The 21,538-nt window shown below is 36.4% G+C and overlaps 3 protein-coding genes across 5 annotated transcripts in view; 2 read left to right on the top strand and 1 right to left on the bottom strand.

Moving 5' to 3' along the window:
• Positions 2,606 to 10,365, top strand: LOC107631804 (nuclear pore complex protein NUP155). 2 transcript variants are annotated; one of them, XM_016335360.2, is made up of 13 exons: positions 2,606 to 2,999; positions 3,435 to 3,604; positions 3,719 to 3,845; positions 4,179 to 4,441; positions 4,643 to 6,293; positions 6,375 to 6,587; positions 6,738 to 6,985; positions 7,100 to 7,514; positions 7,714 to 7,904; positions 8,671 to 9,028; positions 9,195 to 9,413; positions 9,496 to 9,821; positions 9,930 to 10,365. In XM_016335360.2, the coding sequence occupies exons 1-13, from the start codon at positions 2,841 to 2,843 to the stop codon at positions 10,045 to 10,047; spliced, it is 4,458 nt and encodes a 1,485-aa protein (XP_016190846.1). In that variant the 5' UTR covers positions 2,606 to 2,840; the 3' UTR covers positions 10,048 to 10,365. The 2 variants fall into 2 exon arrangements, with proteins under 2 accessions (XP_016190846.1, XP_020975414.1); XM_021119755.1 differs by lacking the exons at positions 2,606 to 2,999; positions 3,435 to 3,604; positions 3,719 to 3,845 and having other exon boundaries at positions 4,324 to 4,441; positions 4,630 to 6,293.
• On the top strand, positions 11,077 to 18,336 carry LOC107631805 (protein VAC14 homolog). Of its 2 annotated transcripts, XM_016335361.2 has the most exons (20): positions 11,078 to 11,660; positions 11,779 to 11,892; positions 12,030 to 12,095; positions 12,446 to 12,535; positions 12,615 to 12,734; positions 12,943 to 12,971; positions 13,426 to 13,568; positions 13,671 to 13,765; positions 14,055 to 14,141; positions 14,297 to 14,404; positions 14,557 to 14,648; positions 14,870 to 14,951; positions 15,264 to 15,329; positions 15,675 to 15,790; positions 15,909 to 16,029; positions 16,423 to 16,584; positions 16,751 to 16,879; positions 17,117 to 17,185; positions 17,500 to 17,793; positions 17,885 to 18,336. In XM_016335361.2, exons 1-20 carry the CDS (start codon positions 11,580 to 11,582, stop codon positions 17,987 to 17,989), a joined length of 2,169 nt encoding a protein of 722 aa, XP_016190847.1. In that variant the 5' UTR covers positions 11,078 to 11,579; the 3' UTR covers positions 17,990 to 18,336. The 2 variants fall into 2 exon arrangements, with proteins under 2 accessions (XP_020975415.1, XP_016190847.1); XM_021119756.1 differs by lacking the exon at positions 16,751 to 16,879 and having other exon boundaries at positions 11,077 to 11,660.
• LOC107631806 (ankyrin repeat-containing protein At2g01680) overlaps positions 18,892 to 21,538 on the bottom strand; it is a 5,338-nt gene continuing 2,691 nt past the window's right edge. Inside the window, exons 2-4 of the mRNA XM_021119758.1 lie at positions 21,216 to 21,386; positions 20,532 to 20,941; positions 18,892 to 20,037 (exon numbers count right to left, since the gene is read on the bottom strand). Of these exons, the coding sequence (XP_020975417.1) occupies positions 19,165 to 20,037; positions 20,532 to 20,941; positions 21,216 to 21,386 (1,454 nt within the window). The 3' untranslated portion in view covers positions 18,892 to 19,164. The remainder of the gene's footprint in view (positions 20,038 to 20,531; positions 20,942 to 21,215; positions 21,387 to 21,538) is intronic.

Here is a 21,538-nt window from a genome sequence, read left to right as displayed (position 1 = left end):
CCCAACTAAAAAAAAATTTGATTTAGGGACTCAAATAAAAGGAAAAAAAAAGTTTAGGGACTCAATTTAAAAAAAATTTGGTGCAAGGACTCAATTAAAAGGAAAAAAAGTATAGAGACCTAAGCGAAACTATAGGGACCAACAAAGTAATTAAACCTTAAAAAATTTTGGTCATTTACAATATAAATTTTTTTTAAAAAAAATCACTTAACAAAAAATTATCAAATTTTAGAGATGAAAAGATCATATTTTTCTAATAATGTTTTATAAAAATTTGCATAAAAAATTTGATCTCTAAAGTCGTTTTTTAAAATATATATTTAATATATAATTTTTTTTGTCGTATTTTTAAATCTTTCAGGGACTTATTTGTTATTAGCATCTTTTGGAGTTTGTTTTGTTAGCAATACGAACTTTCAGGTACCATTTCGATAATTTACACTAAACAAAATTAAATATGACCCGGTTCAGGTGATATGAGCCGACCGAGTCATCGATTTTCACAAAATTCGTCCAGGTCGAATCGGCTTTTATTGGGTCCAATACTTAAGCAGTTCGACAAGTGACTCGATCCGGCTGGGTGACCGAGTGACCAAATTTCTGGTTGAACCAAACGGTTTGAGTCGGATTTGATAACTACTAGCAACGGCCTATCTTGAATGTTTGAAGGAAAGAGTTTATAAAAAGATTGTACATGGGGTCGTCGCCCAGGTCGGACCAAATATAATAAATATATTCGAACCCAATCTGAATATTTTGTTCAAACTAAATTAACCCTAAATAAATTGGATTATATTTTTATAAAAAAAAGGATTAAATTATGATTTATATATATATTTTATGTAACAAATTAATAAAATTTTACTTTTAAAGATTGAATTTAATAAATTAAAAAAATAAAGTAATTAGCGTATCAATCAATTTTGTCTTTTACAATGTAGGTCCTAATAAAAAAGTTCAATAACACAAAAAAATAGACCTAATCCTATTTTGATTTTTCACTATTACTCACTGTAAAAAGAAAAAAAACCAACCGCACACCCTATATTTCCCTCCTACTCCTACTCCCACTTACGCCGTTCATCTTGCCGTCTTCTCGCATAGCAACAACCTCGCTATTCTCGTGCTGATGCCCACAACCCCACGAAAAGAACTAACCGGCCATTTGCGTCGTCGTGTCGTCCGACCCCGTCATTGAAACGGTATCGTAACTCGTTTGTCTCCCAAGGAGCCATTAGAGACGACGTTCACAACGCCACAAGGATCTCCAGATGGCGCCACGCCCAATCACGCTGTTGACTAGCCCTCACCCGGCCTCTGCCCACGCAATTCGTTCTCCATGAAAGGTAGATAAAGAATCTCCTTGCTATAGATTGCAACGAATACCCTAAGAAGATAACTGTGGGATGTTTCTTTTATTAACTTTGGGATGTTTTTTTTTGTTAAACATGAGATGTTTCTACTGTTCGACTTCATATGTTTCTTTTGTTAAAATTTTGGATGGTTCTTTTCTTAAACTTAGAATGTTTCTTTTATTCGATGCAAGTCGGCAGCGCGCGACGCATAGAGGAGTAGCGTCGAAAGGCATAATGGCAGCGCCAGCAGACAGTTGAAAACGATATACTAACTACGTAATGATTTGAGACTTTGCGTTGACGAAACGATTACGCGATGACAGTCATTGGAGGATTACGTTTTGCTAATTCCTATATTTTTTATTTATATTTATTGACAAAATTATTCATAAAAAAAAAAACTAACTAAATTTTTATTGGCATTTAAAGAAATTAATCGAAAATTTTAAATTATCCAGCTTTTTATGACCACCATTATTTCCTTTTCTCTAATTTCAAATTTTGTTAATTTTCCATTGTCACCACTTTAACTTCCTTTTTTATTTCTATTTGACTACCATGTCTCCTTTATTCTCAGAACTTCCCTTATTCTCTATAAGCTGAGATATTAAAGATAAGAAAAAGATGCTCTGTAGAGTGTGAAGTAGACTAAATTTAGAACTACACTACAATATCAACCGATCTTACAAAAAAAAAAAAGGGTGAAAAATAATAGAAAACAACCGTTGTTGCACTTGTCGCCTTCACATCCTCAATTTCCTTCACAGCAAGAACCAATAAAATTTGCAACAAAACAAAAAACTAGAACAATTATCAAATCCCACTAGAATGAGTTTGAAGGCGAAGCCGTGACCAGAATTTAGTAAAGGAGGTTCTAACGGTAAAAGAGGCATGAGGGTGGTGGTAGTGGTGAAGTAAGAGAGAAGAAAAAAATGGTTAATATGATAGAAAAAGAGGATTATGAATGTTTCAGATTTAGAGAAAAAAGAGACAATGATGGAAATCTCAAATTGAAGATAAGAAATTGTGACAATTTAAAAACAACTCCATAATCCAGCATTATACCATGATACTTAGTTACTTACCATTTAAAAATAAATTATGACTTGTGCTATAAGCCTATAACATGAATAAAATAATAAAAAAGAAGATTTGTTGTTTCCTTTTGAATCAAATAAATTCTAAAAGAAATGAAAAATTGACAAGGAAAGAATGGGGTAATTAAAAAAGAACAGGAAAACAATCGCGGTCACTCGGTCACACAGTGACAGACAGCAGTGTTTGCCCGCCACTATCAAATTTACGAAACCCTCCTCAAAACCCTACATTTCTCTCATTTCACTTCCCTCCCTCTCCCACTCTTTCTTCCCCCAATTTTCAAATTTCATTTTCTCCGTTTGTTTTTGGGGAAGGAGAGTTAAATATTCAGTTTCTCCAATCCCCTTAGTAGTTCTGAAATTTCAGTTGAAGCTCGGCGCCGCGGAGATGTCGTGGGAAGACGAGATTGTGATGCGTGATGTGACGAACGCGGGTCTCGTTGTCAGTGATCGCATTGGTCGCGAGGTTTCGTCTCAGCTTGACCTCGAAGAAGCTCTTGAAGCTTCAAGATATGCTAGCCACCCTTACTCCACTCTCCCCAGAGAGGTATCTCTATCTTCCTATCTTTTACCTCTCATACTCTCAGGGTTTCGAATTGGTTCAATTAGATTCACCTCCATACGCTATGTGTTTCTGTAATTTAGCCAATTTTGCCTCCAAGCTAGAATTGAGTGTCTTGGTAGGGGGTTCCTTACATTTTGCTTACTCAGAACACAGAAGGCCCAGAGTGAATGTTCAATAGGGTAAAAGATACAAGATCAAATTTTGCTTGTAAAGCAAAAAAAGTTGCTTCTTTTTGTGAAGTGTTTTTATCTGTTATAGTGTTATTGTGTGTGGGTATAATACTACAATGTAGCATAAATCATAACGGCAACATGCATTATAGGTATATAGCATGCCTGTTAGCATACTGTCTAGGGTTGGAGTTTAGTTCTAGCATGTATCTTATGCCATATTTTTTTTCTTTGGATTTCATCTCAGTGGCCCCCTTTAGTTGAGGTTGCCAATACATGGGAGTTGCCTCCTGTTCTCATTGAAAGATACAATGCAGCTGGTGGGGAAGGAACTGCCTTTTGTGGAATATTTCCTGAAATACGTAGGGCATGGGCATCTGTGGACAATTCCTTGTTTCTTTGGCGTTTTGATAAGTGGTAAGCACCATGATGATGTTCTGGAATTAATTTAGTTTAACGGCATCTTCTATTTACTAGAACTTATATTTATACGTGCTGCATTACCTCTAATCTAATGTTGGTCTTCCTTAGGGATGGTCAATGTCCTGAATATAGTGGGGAAGAGCAAGCTATTTGTGCAGTTGGTCTTGCAAAATCAAAACCAGGTGTTTTTGTTGAAGCCATCCAATATCTTTTAGTTTTAGCAACGCCTGTTGAGGTAATAACCAAATTATGCTTAACTTTTTTCCAGTACTTGTTTACGAAAAGTATAAAATTCATCCTTCTGAATTACTTTTTTATTGTTATATGATGAATTGCTTATTTTGTATCCGTGCAAGATCCGATGAGTTTATTTGCCATTGATACTAATAGTTTTGTGATGCTTATCACTTTGATATGTGCTGCTTAGCTTTGTATGAAAATATGTTATAAGATCCCTTTATTCTTCAAAAGAAGCTCTGTATGATTTGTTTCTTATGAACCTTGTGTGGCTTGTTCTTTCAAGAATTTGTCCAAGCAATATTGTTTCTTACCAATCGCTTTCTGTCAGTTGATTTTGGTAGGAGTGTGCTGCTCTGGAGGAGCCGATGGATCAGACCCATTTGCAGAAGTAACATTACAGCCATTGCCAGAGTATACTGTACCGTCTGATGGGGTTACAATGACTTGTGTGACATGTACTGATAAGGGCCGTATTTTCCTTGCTGGTCGTGATAGCCATATATACGAGCTTATTTATTCTACAGGTTCAGGATGGCAAAAGCGCTGCAGAAAAATCTGCCTCACTGCTGGCTTAGGAAGTTTAATTTCAAGGTACTTGGAGCTTTGGATCTTCTAGTGGCATACAAGTTACTAAATCTAACTATGCTATTTGATTCCTTCGATCAATTTTTTAATCTTTAAAGTCCAAATTGTGCATGTATTTTCTTTAAATGACTTGTAACTTGCCTCATTTTAAGTGGTATATGTTTCTTTGCTAATTCCCTAATGACGTGACTTAGCTGTTTTATGCAGCTGGGTTATACCAAATGTGTTCAACTTTGGAGCCATCGACCCCATTGTTGAAATGGTTTTTGATAATGAGAGGCAAATATTGTATGCACGAACTGAAGAGATGAAGCTTCAGGTTTATGTTCTAGGGCAAAATGGGGATGGTCCATTAAAGAAAGTTGCTGAAGAAAGGAATCTTGTTAATCAGAGGGATGGTCATTATGGAGGTAGACAATCAACAGGATCAAGAGTCTCAAATCGTTCACCCAAGCCATCTATTGTTTGTATTGCACCGTTATCCACACTTGAATCCAAGTTGCTGCATCTTGTTGCTGTTTTATCAGATGGCAGAAGGATGTACCTGTCTACTTCTCCTTCTAGTGCAAATTTGACTGGGTTCAGCACCAGTCATCACAGGCCTAGCTGTTTAAAGGTTGTTGCTACAAGGCCTGCTCCTCCTTGGGGTGTTAGTGGTAATCTCACATTTGGAGCCATAGCTCTTGCGTCTAGGCCTCAAAATGAGGATCTCTCATTGAAAGTTGAGGCAGCATATTGTTCTGCAGGAACTCTTATCCTTTCTGATGCATCACCTTCAGCTATGCCTTCTCTCCTTGTATTGAACCGGGATTCAAGCACCCAGTTATCACCATCAGGTAATCTTGGGACAAATTCAAGGAGTTCCCGTGCATTACGAGAATCTGTATCTTCTTTACCAGTTGAAGGGCGAATGCTTTCTGTGGCAGATGTCTTACCTTTGCCTGATACTGCATCTACTGTGCAGTCTTTATATTCAGAAATTGAGTTCAGTGGTTATGAGAGCCCAATGGAATCATGTGACAGGGTATCTGGGAAACTCTGGGCAAGGGGAGACCTTTCGACTCAACATATATTGCCAAGAAGGAGGATTGTTATCTTCAGCACAATGGGCATGATGGAAATTGTGTTAAACAGGCCACTGGACATTTTAAGAAGGTTATTAGAGTCCAGCTCTCCAAGATCAGTTTTAGAAGATTTCTTCAATCGTTTTGGTGCTGGTGAGGCAGCTGCTATGTGTCTAATGCTAGCTGCAAGAATAGTGCACTCGGAAAACCTTATTAGCAATGTTATTGCCGAGAAGGCTGCTGAAGCTTTTGAGGATCCAAGAGTTGTTGGAATGCCACAACTTGAAGGTAGTAGTGCATTATCAAACACAAGAACTGCTGCTGGTGGATTTAGCATGGGCCAGGTTGTTCAGGAGGCTGAGCCAGTATTTTCAGCCGCACATGAAGGACTCTGTTTGTGTTCATCTAGATTACTTTTTCCTCTTTGGGAACTTCCTGTGATGCTTGTGAAAGGTAATTTAGCCCCTTCAGGTGCTTTATCTGAAAATGGGGTAGTTGTCTGCAGACTCTCTGTTGGTGCTATGCAAGTCCTTGAACACAAAATCCGATCTTTAGAAAAATTCTTAAGATCTAGAAGGAACCAGAGGAGAGGACTTTATGGATGTGTTGCAGGTTTGGGCGATCTAAGTGGTTCAATTCTATATGGTACTGGTTCAGCATTAGGTGCAGGTGATCGAAGTATGGTGAGAAACTTATTTGGTGCGTACTCCAGAAATGTGGAGTCTAATGGTGGTGGAACAAGTAACAAAAGACAAAGGCTGCCATATAGTCCTGCAGAATTAGCTGCCATGGAGGTGGGTTATGTCAAGTGTTTTCTTGATGTTTTATATGTTCTCATTTATTGGTTTAATTTCTCATTTAGGCTTTTGTTACAGGTGAGGGCAATGGAATGTATTAGGCAGTTGCTTCTTAGATCTGGTGAAGCGCTGTTTTTGCTTCAACTTATTTCCCAGCATCATGTCACTCGATTGATTCAAGGATTTGATGCTAACCTTCAACAAGCATTAGTTCAGTTAACATTTCATCAGTTAGTTTGTTCTGAGGAGGGTGACCGGCTTGCTACGAGACTTATTTCTGCTCTAATGGAGGTAAAGCCTGTTTTAGGCTAGATGTGAAGGAAATTTCTGTGGGAATTTATATGTTAATGATTTAATATAGCTTTCTATGTTTTCTTGAACAAACTTTTGTTTCTCCCTTGTATAGTTCTGAGTTTTATTTCATATCATACATCGTTCCAGTATTATACTGGTCCTGATGGTAGGGGAACTGTAGATGACATTAGCAGGAGATTAAGAGAGGGTTGTCCAAGCTACTATAAGGAGTCTGATTACAAGTTTTTCTTAGCTGTGGAAGCTCTGGAGAGAGCTGCTGTGACTATAGATGATGAGGAAAAGGAGAATCTTGCAAGAGAAGCATTTAATTGCTTAAGCAAAGTTCCAGAGTCTGCAGACTTACGAACTGTTTGCAAGCGTTTTGAGGATTTGAGGTATTTTTTCTTTTCTTGTCGTCCATTTTTTATGTCAAGCATCATCATTTGTTTTAGTGGTCTGTGATTGGAATGCTTCAATCTGAAAGTATAAAATGTACTTGACAACTGCAGATATTATGAAGCTGTAGTGCGCTTACCTCTTCAAAAGGCACAAGCTATCGATCCTGCAGGTGATGCTTATAATGATGAAATTGATGCAAGTGTCAGAGAACAGACACTTGCTCAGCGCGAACAGTGTTATGAGATAGTTATTAGTGCTTTACGGTCTCTGAAAGGTGACAACTCTCATAAGGAATTTGGCTCTCCTATCAGATCTGCTGCTTTGCAATCTACCCTTGATCCAGCTTCTCGAAAAAAATATATTAGTCAAATTGTTCAACTTGGTGTCCAGTCTCCTGACAGAATTTTCCATGAGTATCTATACCAAGCTATGATTGATTTAGGTCTTGAAAATGAGTTGTTAGAGTATGGAGGTCCTGATCTGTTGCCCTTTTTGCAAAGTGCGGGTCGTAAACCCATCCAAGAGGTTCAATTGTTTCTTTCTCTTTCTAATTTGTCTGTGGCTTGGTCTTCAATTGGTCAAAATGGGCACAAACATAGCGTTAAAATTTTGTTTGTGTATGTGCTGAATGCAAAACTACATACAAGCCATATTTTCATACTATTTACTGTAAAGTTTTCATTTTTCTAATTATCTGCCCTCTTATGTTTTCTCGGTCTTCAAGGTTCGTGCTGTGACTGCAACAACTTCTCCAACTGGGCAATCTGGAGCACCTATGTCATCCAATCAAGTCAAGTACTATGAACTTTTGGCACGGTATTATGTCTTGAAGCGGCAACATATGCTTGCAGCTCATGCATTGCTAAGACTAGCTGAACGACGTTCTGTTGATGGGGTTCCTACTCTTGAACAGAGGTTAATTAGTTTCTTAGTTCCTTGTAACTTATTATCTCCTCTTTCTTAGTATTCTTTTGAAGATTCTGGCCTTATAAGTAGTTTTCTTACTTCATTGCTGCAAACCTGGATCAATTTACTGAGCTGGACTTTCATCAACACTAGGAAAAGATGCAAGATCTGGCACGTGATTTAGGCCCAGTTTGGGTAACTAACTTAATTAAGCTCCTTTTGATAAAATAACTTAAACAATAAATGACTCTGTTAAAAGTAACTTATAAATAAGTTATTTTGTGTTTGGATTTTTAACTCTAAAAGTGCTTATTTTAAAGAAATGTGATGAAAAGTAGAAGTATTATGAGAGAAGTTGTTTTTTTTAACTTCTCTATAAGCTCCAAAATAGCTTCTTAGAAAGTTGCAATTTGGTTTTGAAAATTGCACCCGACATTAATACTACTACTTTTCATAAGTCAAAAGTTAAAAAAAGCTACTTTTAGAGTTTCCCAAACGGGCCCTTAATCCTATAAAGCATGGAAATTGGTTACTGATTCTATTAATTCTCAAATAAGTTCTGCTTGTTATGTGTCTTGGGTTAGATAGATTAACTGGGTCTATGGTTGTAGCTGTTCTGTGGCAAGGCTCTACATTTCACATGTATTCAGGGTGATCTGTTTCTGGTTTCAAGCCCTCCCCAATGGTCTTTAGAATCTATTAGGATTACTAGAATTATTTTGGTCTATATTCTTGGATATCTTCTTATCATCTTAATATTATTTGTAAAATTCAGGTGTCAATACCTAAGTAATGCAGTTCTACAAGCAAAAAGTGCAGCTAATAGTGATGGTTTAGTAGGTTCTGCTCGGAGTTCCATTGATAGTGGATTCTTAGATTTGCTTGAAGGGAAGCTTGCTGTTCTTCGGTTTCAGATAAAGATCAAAGAGGAATTGGAGGCAATGGCTTCCAGGAATGAGATTTTACCTAGCACATCTGATTCCATTCAAGATGGTGCAGTCCATGTGGGCAGTTCAACTGCCGATGCAAATTTTGCAAGCGTAGCACGAGAGAAGGCCATGGAGCTATCATCAGATGTAAAGAGCATAACACAATTATATAATGAATATGCTGTTCCCTTTGAACTCTGGGAGGTACTGTTTATATTGTTTTATGTCAGATTTACATAAGTTCAGATTTTCTCTTCAGATTGTTCACATGGGTTCTTGTTGAAAAGGTTGCAATAATAATTTGCCAACTACTGAAACTTCTATATCAAATTTCTTATTAATTGTCCTTCACTTAATACCTTTGTTTCAGATATGCCTGGAGATGCTGTACTTTGCCAATTATTCTGGTGATGCTGACAGCATAATTGTCAGAGAGACATGGGCTAGACTTATTGATCAAGCTCTTTCAAGAGGTGGCATTGCTGAAGCTTGCTCGGTATTGAAGAGGGTTGGCCCCCGGATTTATCCTGGTGATGGAGCTGTTATACCACTCAACACTATTTGTCTTCACCTAGAGAAGTCTGCACTGGTATGTTCCAAAACTTGTTCCATTTGAACAACATATGGATTAAACTATTATTTTCAAACTATGAATTCATAATTTTTTGTAGGAGAGGTTAAACTCGGGGGCTGAATCTGTTGGTGATGAAGATGTTGCTAGAGCCCTTCTTTCTGCTTGCAAGGGTGCAGCTGAGCCTGTATTGAATACATATGACCAATTGTTATCAAATGGAGCTGTGTTGCCCTCCCCAAATCTTAGATTACGCATGCTGAGATCAGTCCTTGTGGTTCTTCGCGAGTGGGCAATGTCTGTATATTCACAGAGAATGGGTGCAAGTGCCTCCGGTTCTTCCCTCATACTAGGTTCAGGATTCCCACTTGAAAGAACAATTGTTAGCCAAGGAATTCGTGATAAGATCACAAGTGCGGCAAACAGGTCTACTTCTCTATACTTTTTGTCCATTTAAAATTTCTAAAAGGAATATGCTTTTTCTGTGCTGGATACAACATTATATTAGAAATTAAATGTTCCCAACCTTTACAGGTACATGACTGAAGTGCGAAGGTTAGCCCTTCCCCAGAATCAAACAGAACATGTCTACCGAGGCTTTAGAGAACTCGAAGAGTCGCTTATAAGTCCCCAATCATTTGATCGATATTGATCTTTGTTCCATTAGAATAGTGTTGTATCAATTTCTTCTTATAAAATAATTATCTTGCAATAAGAGGTGTCTAATTTTTTCCATATTGGATGTGTGATCATGTGATCTCATTTTTTGTTCTTCTTTTCCTTCCCTTCCCTTCCCTTTTAGCCTTTAGTTTGTGTATCAACTAAGATGATAAAAATCTCCACATTCCGGGTCTCCATTCACCTGAGCCTATTCTTGCAAACTTTGCTGCCTCAGGTTGAATGGTTTGAATTGTCTACTTGCGGGCAATCTAGTTTCATAATCCAAAAGATTATGTTATATACTAAAAAATGTATGATGGTGCTGCTTCGTAGAATTTTTTAGCATTTTGCGAGTTTAGGAAGCTGTTGTTTATATTACATCTTCACATTTCATAAATTCAAAATGGGATTATCGGAACCAAGTGCACCATATGGGATCGGTTTTATTCTTCTAAGCTATAAGCTAAAATATGTCTCTTCTGTGATGGTAAATTGGTAATAATACTGTTTTTTATCTTTTAAAACAGTGGAGTGTATATAAACTAATATCACATTGGTGAGAGAAAAAAAAGTTTGATTGTGGATTATAAGCAATAAGTATTAATTTAGAGCATGAAGATATAGATTTTGAAATATTAATTTTTAACTTAAAACACTTGTAATTAAGAAAGTCTCGAGAATAATTTTTGTTAAGCGGTGATATTGAGGAAACCATCTCAGATAAAATCATTAAAAGAAACCTTTCTTGACTAGATCACAAAAAGTAGCCTTACCAAATCCGAAAACATGAAGATAAATAAAACAAAGTCGTAATATAATATTAATATACAAACGATAAAGTAATACTTGGAAAAGTATTGAAGAGAAGAAAATGTTGAATTTATTACTGTTAATTCCTAAAATACCACTGAGCATGATATACATAAATAATAAATAATTAAATATAATATGATTGGGCACGAACAGAGGACATTTATGTAACTTCACGAAGTGTGGTTTTGTTAGAAGTTTCAACTTCAGCTTCGAGCTGGCCTGGTATTGGTAGAAAGTAGAAACAATGCAGACACTCACTCACAAACTTGTTTTAATTTTATTATTAAAAGGATCTTAAATCCCAAAGTTATTATTCCTGTAGCGACAAGAATTTTCAATTTTCCATTTCTTTTCATCTCTAATCTCTAATTAAAATAAAGGGGAAAAATTAGGGTTCAATTATTTTATTTTATTTTCATTTTCAGTTTTAGTTTCAATTTCACAAAAAAGTTACTAGATCTGATTCATTCATCTTAATTCCAATTTCCCCAGCACAATCGCACTCCACTTCCACGTCAATCGTTATCCCCCAAAAAAATCTTGACTTTCTGATTCCGTATCTGATCCCAAAAAAGCGAAAAAGAACCAGAAAACAAAAAGCACTACCGAAATGTTTCGTTTCGAGCAGGAGAAGATCCGAAAACGAATTTGATTCTGAAAAGGTTTTGTGCTTTTGAGTATCCAAGTGCTTCCCAGCTTGCGGGTGTTGCCATGGCAGAGGTGATTCCGGCAGCCGTGCTCCGCAACCTTGCTGACAAACTGTACGAGAAGCGCAAGAACGCTGCACTTGATGTTTGTCCTCAACCCTTTCTTGTTTATCCTGTTGCAATTCGGTTAATTTGGGGTTTTAGGGTTTTGAGTAGTTTTTATGGGGAGTTGATTTTGTGGGGGTATCTATCTGTGCCTATAGGTTGAGGGCATAGTGAAGCAGCTTGCTGCTGCTGGGGAGCATGAAAAAATAACGGCTGTGATCAATTTGTTGACAACGGAATTCACTTATTCTCCACAAGCCAATCACCGGAAGGTAACTTTCTTTTCTTCTATTTATTTTTATTTTTTTCATTCGTTAAAAGATTTTTTTATATATCTTTTAAATAAGCTTATAGGTTCTTCATCTTATATGATATATTTTCTTAAATTGAAAATAAATTATGGGTGAAGGGAGGATTAATAGGATTGGCTGCTGCAACTGTTGGGTTGACTTCCGATGCAGCTCAGCATCTTGAGGTGAGGGATTACTCACTTGTTTAAGAATTTTGTCCTTTTTATTGGAGTGAGTTAGTCTGTTTGTTTGTTTGTTTGTTTGTTTATCATGGGTTACAATTTGAATTCATTCTAGTAGTACATAAGAAGTTTATCCGCGTTCAATGTGTCTAATGGGAAATACATGTTGTGTGCTTGGAATTGGTGCAATTTTCTGCCCTAATCATTGGCACCAAATTTTTTGGCAACATTTTGAGGAACATTAGAAATGGTGAAATAAAATTCACTCTAAGGAACATAAATGAAATATCTGGAATTTTGGCATGATAATTGTATCTAAGCATAAGCCCTTTTTTTCTTTTTGTGATTGACAGCAAATTGTGCCCCCTGTTTTGAATTCCTTCTCTGACCAAGATAGCAGAGTTCGTTATTATGCTTGCGAAGCACTATATAACATAGCTAAGGTGACTGTGTTGACCCATGTTCAGTTTCAGTATGATCATCTGCTTTGTTCTAATGTATAAATTTTTAGTTGTATCTCAGGTTGTGAGAGGGGATTTTATTGTATTCTTCAACCAGATCTTTGATGCCTTATGCAAGCTTTCTGCAGACTCGGATGCCAATGTACAAAGTGCTGCTCATCTCTTAGATCGACTGGTGAAGGTATTCATCACTCCTGCACGCCAGTAAAGCACTAAAGCCTTTTCTGCTGTTTTTTTTTATCTATGCGCATAGCAAGATTTCCCAAAGAATATGACGAAATAATAATTGACATTGCTTTTTTATCCGAAAATAGGAAATAGAAAACAAATAACTTGAATTGCTGTTCCATTTTGATTAACTAAAATCAAACACTGCTTCATTCGTGCAGGATATTGTGACCGAGAGCGATCAGTTCAGGTGCACCATCCTTTCACATCTATATTATATTTTTCTCTGTTCATGTTAGTATGTTACTTTACATTTTCAGTAGACTGTGTGGGTACATAAGAGTGCGTTTGGTTTGGGTTTTTATTTTCTGTTTTTATTTTCAGTGTTTTCTGTTTTATGGATTTTGTGAAGGAAAAAGTGAAAATAATAAAATCATTTTTTCCGTTTTCACTTTTTCCTTCACAAAATCCAGAAAACAGAAAACACTGAAAATGAAAATGCAAACCAAATGCACCCTAAGATTTTGGATGTAACTTTTCAATAGAACTTTAATAGGTAAGGGTTGTAAGCAATGTGAGGTGCCAGGCTATCTAATACTAACCAAAAAAGAGGCAAATTTCACTTTTCACCTTTTCGTCTGTATCTAATTTTTCTTGACCTGAGTTCCCTCCTCTTCTTTCTTTTTCCTATTTTGTTGGTTCAGTATTGAAGAATTCATACCACTGTTGAGGGAGCGCATGAATGTATTGAATCCATATGTGCGCCAGTTTTTGGTAGGATGGATTACTGTATTGGACAGCGTCCCAGATATTGATATGCTGGGTTTTCTTCCTGATTTTCTTGATGGTAAGCATGTCCTTTAAAAGAGTGATTCCCATTCTTCTCAACATTTGAAGACAAATGAAATGGAGATCAACCATCTAATCATATCATATACAAAATTTCCAGGCTTGTTTAATATGTTGAGTGATTCAAGTCATGAAATACGTCAACAAGCTGATTCCGCTCTTTCAGAGTTTCTTCAAGAGATTAAGAACTCCCCAGTAAGGCTCTTGCTAATGTAATTTCCACTTGTATTTTGAGTTGCAAGTCTTGTGGCACTCTGGACAATGTTTCCTATCTTCTGTACTGCATTTATTCATTATTTTTCTCTTCTTGTTGGATTTCTTTATCTTCCCCATAATCAATATTTTATGCTTAGTATGTCTTCGAATTTTGTGTTTGATCAAATGTGCTATGCATCGTTTTTGCTTTTGCAACTACTGTTTTGACACAAAAGCAAAGTGTTTTGTTCATTAGTCATTTTCTGACTCAGCAGTGCTACTCTTGAAGTCTGTAGATTATGGTCGAATGGCTGAAATCCTGGTACAAAGGGCAGGTTCTCCAGATGAATTTACCAGGCTAACAGCTATCACATGGGTGAGTAATACCACAGTGCTTTGACTAATTAATTATTTAGCTTTATTGTACTTTATGCATATTGTTGGCATTTTCCCAAATATTATTTCCTTTTATAACAAAAGCCAAATTACAATTACTGTTGTGTGATTCATTTTGCTTTCTTATTTGAACAGATAAATGAGTTTGTCAAACTTGGTGGAGACCAGCTTGTTCCGTATTATGCTGACATTCTTGGAGCCATTTTGCCTTGCATATCAGATAAAGAAGAGAAAATTCGAGTGGTAGGTTATTTGAGCTTCCCTTTTTTTGTACCCATCCTCTTATCGTGCATTTTTCTGGGCCACCCCGCGGTTTTTTGTGTTCTTACTAAAATTACATTCCTTTCCCCCATGCAAAACAAAGCATTTGAAACAATCTATGGCTTATGTATAAGGTTGCTCGTGAAACCAATGAAGAGCTACGTGCCATCAAGGCTGATCCAGCTGAAGCATTTGATGTGGGAGCGATACTCTCCATTGCTAGGAGGTATAATTTTTCTCTGATCTGGGAAATAGGCTAGGTTTGAATTTTTTTTGGTACTTGCAATTGAAATATTACGAATTTCTGTGATGGTTTGACGTGAGAAGCTATTAGGGGAACTTATTACATGAATTTTATTTTATTTTTTATTTTTTTTAAAGAATTAGCCAACTGGATTTTGCACTTGTAATTCTATAGATTGATTTTGGGATGGTTTGATTGATCAGCCAATTGTCAAGTGAATGGGAAGCTACTCGCATTGAAGCTTTGCACTGGATATCAACCCTTTTGAACAGACATCGCACTGAGGTGACTAGATTGTTCAAACTCGGTTTTCATTTTGATGTTCTTGTTAGGTCCCTCTACACTGTTGGAGTTGATCTGGCCCAGTTAACAAGGAAATAAATACGATACTTGGCTAGCTGATAATATTCAATTTAATTTAGTTCGCAAAGTTTCATTTGACATTCTCTTTCTGTGGGTAAAAATCTTTCATGTAATCAAACTAATGTCCCTTCTGTATTTATTCAAAATGCTTTGTAAAGGATAGTACAAGATCTCCTTTATGTCGATGGAAGATTTTGGTTTCTATTCACATATGTGGATCTATGTCTGAAACAGGTTTTACAGTATCTGGGTGACATATTTGGTACCCTACTGACAGCACTTTCAGACCCATCCGATGAGGTAGCCTTGTTATACTGGTATCCTCTTTTAATTATTTGTTTCATCAAATCATTCTTTCACAAAATCTATATGCCAATCTTGCTGTAATTGTACATTTGTTCAAAGGGTAAGTCCTTCTATCAATTCATACAAGCCATTATCTTAAATTAGTTTAAAAAAAATACATGGCCATTGTCAGAAAATTTAGATAGATTTCTTTTATGTCTGCATTACCCTTGACTCGATTCTAAATAAAAATGAGTTTTTGTTTTCCCCTTTTCTTATTTGCAATGTTTTCACTTTCTGGAATAGGCAATTTACTGGAATTATCAGTGATTTCATCTCCCTTTTTTTTAAATTAAACAGGTTGTACTATTAGTTCTCGATGTTCATGCAGCTATTGCAAAAGATCCTCAGCACTTCCGGCAGATTGTTGTTTTCCTGGTGGACAAATTTCGGATAGACAATTCTCTTTTGGAGAAGTATGCTTTTTACTTGTTCCAAAATTTTATCTTTATTTATGCAGTTTCACTAAAATATTGTATTTGCTTATATTTTCATCTTTAGTTATTAAATTCTAATTTTTTTAAATGCTTTAAGACGAGGTGCTTTGATAATTCGCCGACTTTGTGTTCTCTTGAATGCTGAGAGAGTCTATCGTGAACTTTCTACAATACTAGAAGGGGAACCTGATTTGGATTTTGCATCAATTATGGTTCAGGTTGGTTGACTTTTCTGCGAGCTTGAATAGCAAGATGCAACACACGTGTAAATTCTGATATATATAAATTCACAGGTCTATGACCCACACCACCCTGTAGGCTCTAACCAAATATTTAAACGAAACGGCTTCATGAATTTTGTAGTTAATCTAGTGTATTTGCTTCGCTTTTATGGGAATGATGAAAATCATTCTTTTGTGAATTGTTATTGCATAACTTGGTTCTGTTTTTTCTCTTTTGAGCAGACCTATAGAAAGTATACTGATTGACATTGATATGCATTTTAATATTTTGTGTACAATACTTAATAGGCCTTTAGCCAATCCAGTGTAGTAGAGTGGTATTGATATGGATTTTAATATCCCCCCCTCCTTTTGTAACAAAATTTTCAGGCTCTGAATTTGATTTTACTTACATCATTGGAACTATCTGAGATCCGAGATCTTTTGAAGCAATCACTGGTAAATCCTGCTGGGAAGGATCTATATATTTCTTTGTATGCATCGTGGTGCCATTCTCCAATGGCAATTATAAGTCTTTGCTTATTATCTCAGGTAGGTATCTGTAACTTGGTTTTGATTGTTAGTTTTTAAGTCTTGTGCATGTACACAGAGACACACTAGCACAAATGCCCTCTTTAAATTTTGTATATTTGTGATTGACAGCTTAGCTTTGTTTAGATCATGTTCCCCATATAATATAAATTATCTATCATGACAGACTTACCAACATGCTAGCACTGTGATTCAATCTCTCGTTGAAGAAGACATTAATGTCAAATTTTTAGTCCAGCTGGATAAATTGATTCAGTTGCTGGAAACTCCAATATTTGCTTATCTAAGATTGCAGGTGCTTTACTGAAACTGCTTGTTTGATCTGCTCATATTTTACAATACTGTAATATAATATTCTTGTTGTTAGGGGGATAAAATATATAATGTGCAGAACTTTCTCTGTTATGTTAAATTAAGCATTGAGCATTATTTTCATCATTTGGAGTGATGGCAGTTAGATAGTTTTGGTAATGAATGTCAATATTTTAAAAAATGCTTCTCTTATCCACTGAAGCATCATGCAATTTTGCAGCTTCTTGAACCTGGAAGACATATATGGTTGTTTAAAGCATTGTATGGTCTTCTAATGTTGCTTCCTCAGGTATAAACAACTTAAACTATTTCTTTCTATCGCATCCTTGTTTTGTGGTGAGACAATGTCTAAGATATCATGCTTGAATGTTTTTTACTCCTTATTATTAAGCATGTTGCTGTTTACCTGTTTCATGGTGTACATCACTACTTCATGAACAATTCTATTTACGATATAATTCAAATTTCTGTCCACTCAAGTCTCAGTATTTCCTTCTTGTGCTAAAGGAATGTATGTACATTATCTACATTAACAACAGCTTGGAAACCTTGGCGGCATATGTAGTTGCTAATATTGACACTTCATTTTCCGTCATTATGCAGCAAAGTGCCGCCTTTAAGATACTGAAAACTCGTTTAAAAGCCGTGCCGTCGTATTCTTTCAATGGCGAGCAACTAAAGAGAACACCCTCAGGGAATCCTTACCAGTTTCTTCATCAAATGCCTGGTGGCTCTCAAATCACCGAGGATGGCGACATAACCATGGATGGTGGAAACTCACATAACGGGATAAATTTTGCTGCAAGACTACAACAGTTTCAGCAAGTGCAGCACCTGCATCGTCTACATTCAAAAGCACAGGTGCAGTCACGCAAGAATTCGACCTCATTATCAAAGGTCTGCAACCTCTCTCAAGTCTTGTAGTTAGATGCAAACCATATTTATGTGATCCTTTTGATTTTGTATTTGGTGATGTAAATGGCTGCAGAATATGGTTGAAGCACAGAAACAAGAAGAACCAAGGAGACCGCAGTTGAGTGAAATTAATGTTCCAACTTCAAGATCATCATCAAAGAGAAGCCCCCAAGTGTAGAGGTGGTTCTTGCACATTCATATCTTGAGTCCTTGTTATGCCAATGATCTCTCTCAGTATATTTATAAACTTTGAACGGGATCGGCTTATTGATTTGTAAAAAATTGTAAATCACATAGTAGCGCGTTTTGTTTCATTATTATACTCTTGTCATAGAAATTTCTTGGGTTTTTGGAATCAAGATGAAGCTTCGGGCTTTGGCTGAGGTATTCTTTAGTTTTTGTTGAAAACCATGAGGGCTAGAGGCCATATTTTATTCAGGAAAAGGTCTCTTTTTGTTGACCTCTTTATCATTTGCTGCGATATATAATAATTAAATAATATTTGATAAGGAATTAGATACTCAATGACAATGTGATGCATGTGTGTGTGGGTGTGGGGTACGCGTTTTGTTTGGTTTGATCTCATAATATCAGAGAATCATATGTTGCTACCTCAGGTTGCAACATTGTAGAACACTTACACATGCATTTCACGAATATTGTTCCATGTATTAAGAACTCATTATGATGTAAGCTTAAGTATTGGCAAGTTTTTTTTCCTATTAAATGTTCATTTCTTGAGGATTTCTACCAGGAAAAAACTAATTTAAAATAACCTCCAATATGAAAGAAACATATGGTTTCAGAAAACTTTTCACACACCATTTTTATATTTTGTTTCTCGAAGTCTAATTTTTTGCTTAAACCAAATCGATCTTGTATGGAAAGAAGCTTTCTAAACCGAAATATTTCATTTTCAAGTTTCAACTTATAATTTTCCTTGTGGCATAGAAAGTTCACTTTTCTGTGAAAAACAGGGTTTTGAAAGTTGAAACAAACACATTAAAAAGCATGTTTCAACAGCAGTTTCTTATATTGATACAAACAATCATTAAAGTTTGCCAATAGTACTAGAGGAGATTTAGATGGATTTCGTGTTATGATGAAATTTCTTATTCCAAATTTAAAACTTTAGTGCACTTCCTTTCCATCACTTATAATATAATATACACAAATCTACATCCGAGAGCTGATTATTGATCTTAACAATCAAGATATGAGCAAATTAAACAGATTTGCACAGCCTACTACAACCTGAAACTTCATCTGAAAACAGGTGAATACTCCATTCTACTGCTCTAACATTTTCACCTCAGTTTCAGTAAAAAGTTGCATCCGATGCTATGTATGTTCTCACAGAGCATAGATCCTTTCAATGTCGGAATTATATTCGTCCAAGTCTGATATATTTGCAGAGTACGACCATGAAAAAGATTTGCTTCCGCTAGCTCTCTTGATTCGCCTCTGTGAATCGCTGCGGAAAACACCAAAATGTTGTCGAAAAACAAAGTAGCACAAGCTTGCTAGTGTTCCAACTAGAATTGGTACTCCCAAAATGGTGATGGTCAAGGCCATCCATGTGTGTTCTCCAACAACCTCAAAAGCTATTGCAAGAAAAGCACCACATGTGCAAGCACATGCAGCCCACATTAGCTTGTTAACCACTGATACAACCTGCCTTTGAGCCCTTGTGTCCCATGCTACTAAAGTGATTTGAACTACGACGACTGCAAGTGAGATGAAGAGAGATGTAGAATTCAGAAGGCAGAAAACTTTGAAGCCGAGACGATTGGCAATATTGGCCTTCCCTGCATCTGATCCTCCTGTTATATACTGACCAGGCAAATTGAATATGGCCAGGAATGCTATTGAGGCAAAAAGGACAGCTACGACTGTGACAGAATTAATGGTGTTCTGAACTGCTTCCCTGTGAAGTTTCTTCAGTTCCTTGGCAATTCCAGAAACTCGTCTACGAGTAGTTTCATTTTGTATAAGTTGTGACTGCACCTCATGTTTTATGTCACTGACAGTTCTTTTGAGTTCCATGGCTTCATCTATTTTTCCGACATTCCTGGCATGCTTGGCACCATACTCTGCAAGGGCTTCCTTAATTACCAAAGACGGATCTCCATACGGCAGCTTATCTGCCAAATCCAAAGCTGTTTCCTGCTGCTTATTGATGGCGTTAACTTCCATGGCGGTATAGCATAGCAAAAGGGTCACAATCTGAGAACAGGAGAAACATGTTAGTAAATGGAGAAAAAATGAATAAGAGGAAAGGTCCTTCGGAAGAATGGGTGTCAATCGTGTAAATTTAAACAACTGAGTCATTAGGTATATTGTATCAAAAAATACAAATCAAATCACATAGCAAAGTTTTGAATAAGTATGTAGCTCCTTATGTTACCATGTGTTAGGCCATTCCTTAATATCTTTACAAGGGGATGTCCAAAACTCAAATAAAAGAGAGCGGTTGAGTTAAAAGCAGTGCTCTCACTCAACAAAGAAAGAGTGCAAAGGGGACCTACCATCAAACACATAGTCATGGGTGTATAACCAACTATATAGGAAGATCAATAATTTTTTTGGTATTAGCAACTTAATAGTTGGAATTCACAAATATCCTCGCCACAAAGTATATAAGATAAGAATATAATGAAAACAACAAGCAAACATGGTACGAAAATCAACAATTGTGGTCGACGGGAAGTAAGATCAACCTGCTCACGGCCTTTCCTCGTAGCCATGTGAAGAGCTGTATTGCCTTTCTTGTCCCGTTCGTTCAGTATAGTTGGATCAGCTTGTAATATCTCCTCCACCACTGCACTACACTGTCCTTTGACAGCCATGTGAAGTGCAGTTTGACCTTTTTTATCTTTGATGGAGACTATTGCTGGATCCCGGGCAATAAGAACTTTCACAATTCGAACCATACCATACCTAGCAGCATTGTGCAGGGAAGTTTTCCCATTTTTCCTAACTATCATCATGGAACTGGCGTCGACTTCCAAGATAGCATTGACCACATCCAGATGATCTTGAACAGCAGCCGAATATAGCGGGCTGGTGTTTGATGAGTCAGATAACTTACAAAGCTCTGGCCAAGTACTCAAAAACTCCCTCACAATATCTGTTAACATGTTAATATAACATAATTGAAATCCTTATTATGAATAACAATTAGAGCATGTTAATCACCCTTTCTTCCTAATTTCGATTTTCGAAGGACCTAATAAGACAATAGCAAGATTTTTAAAGATAAAGATTGTAACATTTGCTTCAATTACTGAATGAAAGAATCAAGAATCAACAATAAGAAACAGAAAAAGTTATTCCAAGGTGAATATATTATATACCCAATTGAAGAACATACAAAAAAATTGAAAGAAAGAAAGAGGAATTACCAAGATGACCACGCTTGGCTGCAACATGAAAGGCGTTCATGTCAGACTTGGACCTGATCTTCACTATCTCGAAGTCACAGAGTTTGAGCAAGAAGCTGAACACGTCCTTCAGATTATAACAATAAGAAAAGTTATTCCAAGGTGAATATATTATATACCCAATTGAAGAACATACAAAAAAATTGAAAGAAAGAAAGAGGAATTACCAATTACCAAGCGCTTGGCTGCAACATGAAAGGCGTTCATGTCAGACTTGGACCTGATCTTCACTATCTCGAAGTCACAGAGTTTGAGCAAGAAGCTGAACACGTCCTTCAGATTAT

The sequence above is a fragment of the Arachis ipaensis genome, chromosome B03 (genome assembly GCF_000816755.2).
Source record: "Arachis ipaensis cultivar K30076 chromosome B03, Araip1.1, whole genome shotgun sequence".
NCBI classification, from domain to species: domain Eukaryota; kingdom Viridiplantae; phylum Streptophyta; class Magnoliopsida; order Fabales; family Fabaceae; genus Arachis; species Arachis ipaensis.
This window is presented reverse-complemented; position numbering and strand designations above follow the sequence as displayed.

Bases quoted from the DNA above. Each gene is read 5' to 3' on its own strand.
- LOC107631804 (XM_016335360.2), top strand. From the start codon at position 2,841: ATGTCGTGGGAAGACGAGATTGTGATGCGTGATGTGACGAACGCGGGT. The intron at 3,846-4,178 runs GTAATAACCAAA...GCTTTCTGTCAG, and splicing joins TTTTAGCAACGCCTGTTGAG to TTGATTTTGGTAGGAGTGTG. The intron at 7,905-8,670 runs GTTAATTAGTTT...TGTAAAATTCAG, and splicing joins GTTCCTACTCTTGAACAGAG to GTGTCAATACCTAAGTAATG.
- LOC107631805 (XM_016335361.2), top strand. From the start codon at position 11,580: ATGGCAGAGGTGATTCCGGCAGCCGTGCTCCGCAACCTTGCTGACAAA. The intron at 12,096-12,445 runs GTGAGGGATTAC...TGTGATTGACAG, and splicing joins ATGCAGCTCAGCATCTTGAG to CAAATTGTGCCCCCTGTTTT. The intron at 16,030-16,422 runs GTTGGTTGACTT...CAAAATTTTCAG, and splicing joins TTGCATCAATTATGGTTCAG to GCTCTGAATTTGATTTTACT.